This window comes from Acanthopagrus latus, chromosome 13 (genome assembly GCF_904848185.1).
Source record: "Acanthopagrus latus isolate v.2019 chromosome 13, fAcaLat1.1, whole genome shotgun sequence".
NCBI lineage: Eukaryota > Metazoa > Chordata > Actinopteri > Spariformes > Sparidae > Acanthopagrus > Acanthopagrus latus.
The window spans coordinates 26625081-26630879 of record NC_051051.1 but is presented as its reverse complement, the minus strand read 5'-3'; the positions used below and the strand labels follow the sequence as shown (position 1 = coordinate 26630879).

General features: G+C 47.1%; 1 protein-coding gene across 4 annotated transcripts in view; it reads left to right on the top strand.

Annotated features, from left to right (window-relative positions):
- zgc:152891 (uncharacterized protein LOC767741 homolog) overlaps nucleotides 1-5392 on the top strand; it is a 6997-nt gene extending 1605 nt beyond the window's left edge. The window contains exons 2-15 of one of the 4 annotated variants that reach the window (XM_037118873.1): nucleotides 359-539; nucleotides 752-1007; nucleotides 1098-1179; nucleotides 1939-2028; nucleotides 2117-2232; nucleotides 2376-2548; nucleotides 2636-2779; nucleotides 2870-3073; nucleotides 3325-3411; nucleotides 3490-3659; nucleotides 4119-4234; nucleotides 4419-4534; nucleotides 4625-4795; nucleotides 4959-5392. In XM_037118873.1, coding sequence (XP_036974768.1) covers nucleotides 384-539; nucleotides 752-1007; nucleotides 1098-1179; nucleotides 1939-2028; nucleotides 2117-2232; nucleotides 2376-2548; nucleotides 2636-2779; nucleotides 2870-3073; nucleotides 3325-3411; nucleotides 3490-3659; nucleotides 4119-4234; nucleotides 4419-4534; nucleotides 4625-4795; nucleotides 4959-5138 — 2061 coding nt within the window. In that variant the 5' untranslated portion in view covers nucleotides 359-383 and the 3' untranslated portion in view covers nucleotides 5139-5392. Of the gene's footprint in view, nucleotides 1-42; nucleotides 540-751; nucleotides 1008-1097; nucleotides 1180-1938; nucleotides 2029-2116; nucleotides 2233-2375; nucleotides 2549-2635; nucleotides 2780-2869; nucleotides 3074-3324; nucleotides 3412-3489; nucleotides 3660-4118; nucleotides 4235-4418; nucleotides 4535-4624; nucleotides 4796-4958 lie in introns of those variants that run through there. The other 3 variants (XM_037118871.1, XM_037118872.1, XM_037118874.1) reach the window with 3 other exon arrangements.
- The last annotated feature ends 407 nt before the right edge of the window (nucleotides 5393-5799 follow it).

The window sequence follows — 5799 nt, the reverse complement described above, 5'->3', positions numbered from 1 at the left end:
ATGATGATGACACCTAAAGTTCACAATAACTACATTTGAATTTAATTTTAGCCAAGAAAAAAACAACATTTCAAGAGGTTTTTTTACATCATGTCAAGAGAAAATGAGCCCACTTCTTACTTGAGTTATGAGCTACGATGTTAATGTATTAATTATGTTCCCATTCAGAGTATAATACAGGATAGAACAGAGTCTACTTCAGAGTTTTCAGTCAGATTACATCAGCAGATCCTCCTAAGCTCCTCCCTCTTGTCCAAATATGACCACTTCTGCCTCCCAAAAAACCAAGATGGCGAGGCTAACACAAGGCTAACGTCCTGACTGGACTGTTCCTGAAGCTGCAGTCTGTCCTCTCCAGCTGCATCACCGTCCCGTCCGACACCATGGCCTCCTGTCAGGAGTTTGAGGTGACCGTCCACACTTCACCTGGTCCCACCTGTGGAACCTACAACCACCTGTCGCTCAATCTGATTGGCTCGCAGGGGGAGACTCCGCCCATCAGCGTAAACGAGGATGACCATCATCTCCTGCCTGGATCAGTGAGTTTCATCAGGTTTCACGCAAACAGAACCGTAACGAGTTAAAGTCTGTGAAAAACAATAATATGGATCAATCAGAACTAATGACTGGACCCAAATTAATAGTTTTAAGGTTCTTTAATGACTTTTGAAACATTTTTTACATCTTAACTCATGTATTTACTCGCCCTCGCTGTCTGAATGATCCAAAACTCAGCCCTCTGTCCTGATAGGTGTGTCCGGTTCTGGTCCGGACCAGCGAGCCACTTGGTGGTCTGGTCCTGATCCGGCTGCATCTGGAGGCTCGGACCGGATACCCCAATCTGGACTGGCACTGCAGCCGGGTGGAGGTTCGCGAAGTGACAGATGGACGGGCCGAGGAGGGCGGACGGGGTGGGACGGAACCCGAGGGTCCAGAGGTTCAGGTGTTCCTGTGTGACAGGTGGCTGCGGACAGCAGACGGCGACGTGGAGCTGCGGAGCGGAAAGTGTAAGACGAGTTTATCAGAACCACACTGGACCTTTACACTTCTTTCTATAAACGTTTCTTGAAATTAATTCTTCATTTCTCTTCCTGCAGTGTGTCTGCTGAAGGACGAGACGGAAGAGAAACTGAAGCAGCAGCGACTCAAACAGCTGCAACATCAGCAAAAGCTCTTCAGGTAAACCAGAGAACATCTACAGGTGTGGATGGAAAGGTCCGGGTCCAAGGACATTTGAGCTTAAAGTAAAGAAAGGAAACACCAAAAAATCAGATCAATTTTGAAATATTGTAGAAACACATGAGCTCTTCATAGTGGATGGAAACGTTTGTTCACATTTTCTGGATCAGTGGTGGAGAAACGTGGAAACAAAGCAAAGACGTTCAGTGAATCTGGACTCAGTGTTTGAGGACGAGGGTCCGTTCAGTCCTGTGCCGAGCTCGCTAACTTTTGGTTTAGCGCTCAGCTAACTTGTTATTTAGAAGAGCTCATCGAAACTTTACAAACTTTATCAGACCAGATGGATCAAATTATGTCTCACTGACATTTTTCTTGGGGGCTTGAAACGAAGGTTCTGACTCACAAAACCTTGTTAGTATGGAAGAAAAAACGCACAAAGAAACCTGCACGTAGAGTAACAGTGATATTAATAATGACGCTGACACGTCGAGGTCACAGAAGGAACTACACCTGAGAGGGGACGACAGGTGAACACTGAATGTTTTTTACTTACTGATATCATCATGAAACTTCCCCAGATTTTGACTTAATAGGAAATACAGCCATGTAATTCAGTATTTGTTAATTTGCATACATGTCCAGAACAGACACCTGAACACCCACATGTGTATTCTGTTTTCTCTATACCTGCTGCAGTCTACTGTCACCTCTTTAAATGAATATGTAAATGAGTCCATCCTCACTGTGTTGATCCTCCAGGTGGCGTAGGTTCGTCGATGGCGCTCCGTCGTGTCTCGACGTGAACAGCGTGACTGAACTCGGGCCGAACCTGAGCTACACACACAAGAGGTGAAGACACACAGTTAATGATTGAAGACAGAAGCAGAGATCAGGACAGGAACATGAAGGAGATGTTTGTTTGTTTGTTTGTCTTCAGTCCGGCTCCGAACCTGCACTACCTGAGAGGCTTCGACGGCCGAGCGGAGGCCTGGAAGAGTTTCACCGAGCTGGAGACGTTTTTCACCCACAGCGGACACCAGAACAACATCGCCCGTGAGCACAGTCCTGAAACACTGTCGGACTCCAAACCAGATATCACTTTATTCATTCCACACTTTCTTCTTCGTTTTAAAACAACCTGCTGCCTACATTACCCACAATGCAATACAGAGTGATTTCAGGTTCTTCTCTCTCAGGGTTCGTTCGCGCTCACTGGGCGGAGGATTGGTATTTCGGCCACCAGTGTCTGAACGGCTGCAACCCTCTGCTGCTGCGTCAGACCCGCCACCTGCCTCCAAACCTGTCTGTCACCTCTGACATGCTCCGCCCCTTCCTGCCTGAAGGCTCCTCCCTTGAGCAGGAGCTACAGGTGAGCATGTGGTCACCTGATCTGCAGCTGTTCATAAAGTTTTGTTGTTAATTCAGCAGCTGCACTCGATGCTTTCTGACTTGACAGAAGGGGAACTTGTACCTGTTGGACTACGAGGTTTTGGACGGCATCCCGGCCAACGTGGTCAACGGGAAGCAGACGTACCTGTCGGCTCCGCTGTGCCTCCTCCACCTGAACCAGCAGGGACAGCTGCTCCCCATCGCCATCCAGGTGAGCTCCAGGTGACACAGGTCACAGTGAACCTTTAATCAGAATATATTTTTCATTATCCCAAATGTCAACAATGGCTCTCTCCTCCAGTTGCAGCAGACGCCCGGTCCTCAGAACCCGGTCTTCCTGCCTTCTGACGCCGGCTGTGATTGGCTGCTGGCGAAGATTTGGGTCCACAGCTCTGACTTCCACTGTCACCAGCTGGCGTCGCACTACCTGAGGACTCACATGATGGGGGAGCTGATCTGCGTGGCCACGCTGAGGCAACTGCCTGAGTTCCACCCGCTGCACCAGGTTCACAAACACACCTGCTTCATTTTCTTAAAGTCAAAGGTTTCCTGCCGCCTACATTAGATGACACGCAGCGTGCTGCTCCCCAACACCTGTAAACACATTTTTATGTGATAAACTAGTGGAGTTTCCCTTTAAGTTCAATCACACTGACTTTACATTAATGCAACTCTTTACGTTGAGCTCATTAAACCAGATGCAACATTAACCTGAAGTGAAATCAGAGTCGGTGTTCAGTTTGTTTCTGTTCACAGCTGCTGATGCCTCACGTCCGGTCTTCACTGCAGATCAACTTGAAGGCCCGAGCGTCTCTGCTGGCTGCAGGCGGCGTGTTCGATAAGGTTTGTGATCAGCTGACAGAAGTATTAAACATGTTTAATCTGATAACAGGTCAGTTATCTGTTCTCTCCTCCTTTCAGGCGTGTGGTTGTGGACTGGCGGCGCTTCCTGTTCTTCTCTCTCGGGCGTCTCACAGGATTCGTTATCGATCTCTGTGTGTCCCCGACGACCTGATGGACCGAGGGCTGGACAAACTGCCTCACAGCTCCTACGCTCAGGACGCTCTGAGACTCTGGAACACCCTGCACAGGTAAACAAGGTGCTCAGCTGATCACCACAGTCACAGAAGCTTGGTTTGGTTAGTGGATAGTGGTGGTTATTGATTGATTCGAGTCTCCGGGACATGTATGTAAGTGTCAGTCATGGTGTCCTGACTGAAGCTGCTGTTAGGGACAAATTTCAGACTCAGGAACATTTAATTGCTATTTTCCTCTGAGATCACGCTCAGGATGGGAAGCACTTTAAGGACAGTAGACATCGGAGTGTGTTTCAAGGTAAAACAACAGGTCTGCTAACCGATTAGCATCCATTAGACAACAGCTAACGTTAGCATTCAGCCACATTCTAGCTAAAGATACTGTTTGATTGATTAGGAGGCATAAACTGAGAAATATCAACACACATACTTGACACACTTGTCTAAATCTGGAAATGAATCACACAGGATGTAATGAAAGTGTGTGTGTGTGTGTGTGTGTGTGTGTGTCAGGTTCGTGGTCAGCTGGGTGGATCTGTATTACAGAGGAGACGAGGACGTGCAGCACGACTCTGAGCTTCAACACTGGATCGACGACATCAACACACACGGATTCACACACGACTCAGGTGTGTGTTTGTGTGTGTGTGTGTGTGTGTGTGTGTGTTGTCAGTATGCAAAACTTAACATTAAAAGTAAAAGTAAAGATTTCATGTTAAAATAATACATCAAATCAAATAAATGTAGCAGAATGGAAGCATGAAGTTGAGAAAACGCCCAGGTAACACTTGGTCGCTATACGTTGTCATGGAGACGGTCTGTCCTCAGGTTTCCCGCCGTCCTTTCAGACGAGAGCAGAAGTGTCAAAGTTCGTCACCATGATCATCTTCTCCTGCTCAGCTCTTCACGCTGCAGTCAACTTCTCTCAGGTGAGTCACCTGCAGGACGCCGTCGTGTCTGGTCACTAGAGCTCCTCTTTAAAACACTGCAGTGCCTCTCTGTCTCTCTCTGTCCTCCAGCTGGACTTCAGCCTCTGGATGCCGAACTGTCCGGCCACCATGTTGCGTCCTCCTCCGCAGGTCAAAGGTGCGGTGACGGAGGACGACATCGTGTCCTTCCTGCCGGATGTGAACTCGACCTGTCGCGTCTTGACGATGCTGGCTCTGCTGTCGCAGCCCGCCACCAACTTTGTGAGGCTCCGCCCACCCACACCACAGCAGGAAGATCAAAACACACGCACACACACACACACACACGCATCTTGTTCTGATGTAAACTAGTGATAGAATGTAACTAAGCACATTTAATAAACTTCGTTACAACTACTCACCCTCTGCGCGTCTCCCCCTGCAGGTTCCTCTGTGTCGCTACAACGAGGCCATTTTCAGAGACGACGCCCACCGCAGGCTGGTGGAGGCCGTGCAGGCTGAACTCAAGGCCATTACTGATGACATCACAGAGCGTAACAGCCAGTTAGAGCTGCCGTATCCGTACCTCAGTCCTGACTGCATCGAGAACAGCGTTGCCATTTAAATCCCATCAACAGTGAGAGTTCACAGCTGTGTGTGAATATTATATATTATATGGCCATTTTTTAATAATCAAACCTTCAGTAATGATTTTATTTTACTCCTTCACTGACAGGATCATATTACTGATATAAAACCATGTGATTTTGTTCATTTCTGTTTCATCTTCTCTTTGATTTTAAATGAAATACCATCAGACCTGTGAACCACTGCAGCCATTTTCAGAAATGATATTAAAATAAAACCATTGTAGTAAAATGTGTTTTTATATTATGTGAGATCATTTCCTCTTGCTCACGTTTTACTTTCCCACCAACATGAAACTGGTTGTGTTCCAGTTCACACATCGCTGCACAATGCATGCTGGGTAGATTTGTGTCGATCCCAACTCGCTCTGACGTCCTGTGGATGATGATCTTGTGAATTCGAGGCGGCAGCAGCTTTTAGAGGATTTTAAAGCTGATTTACAAACTGATAGATGTGTCTGATCTTTTAACACATCGATTTTATGGAAAAGAAGAAAAGAGGTCACGTTCAAGAGACACACACATGAGCGCCGTGTGAGCGCTGAAGTCGCCACATTTATCTGTGATCTGTGAGAAACAATCAGCTGTGAAACAAGTTTAAATCTTTAAACTGCAGAATGATTCAAACATACAGAGCAG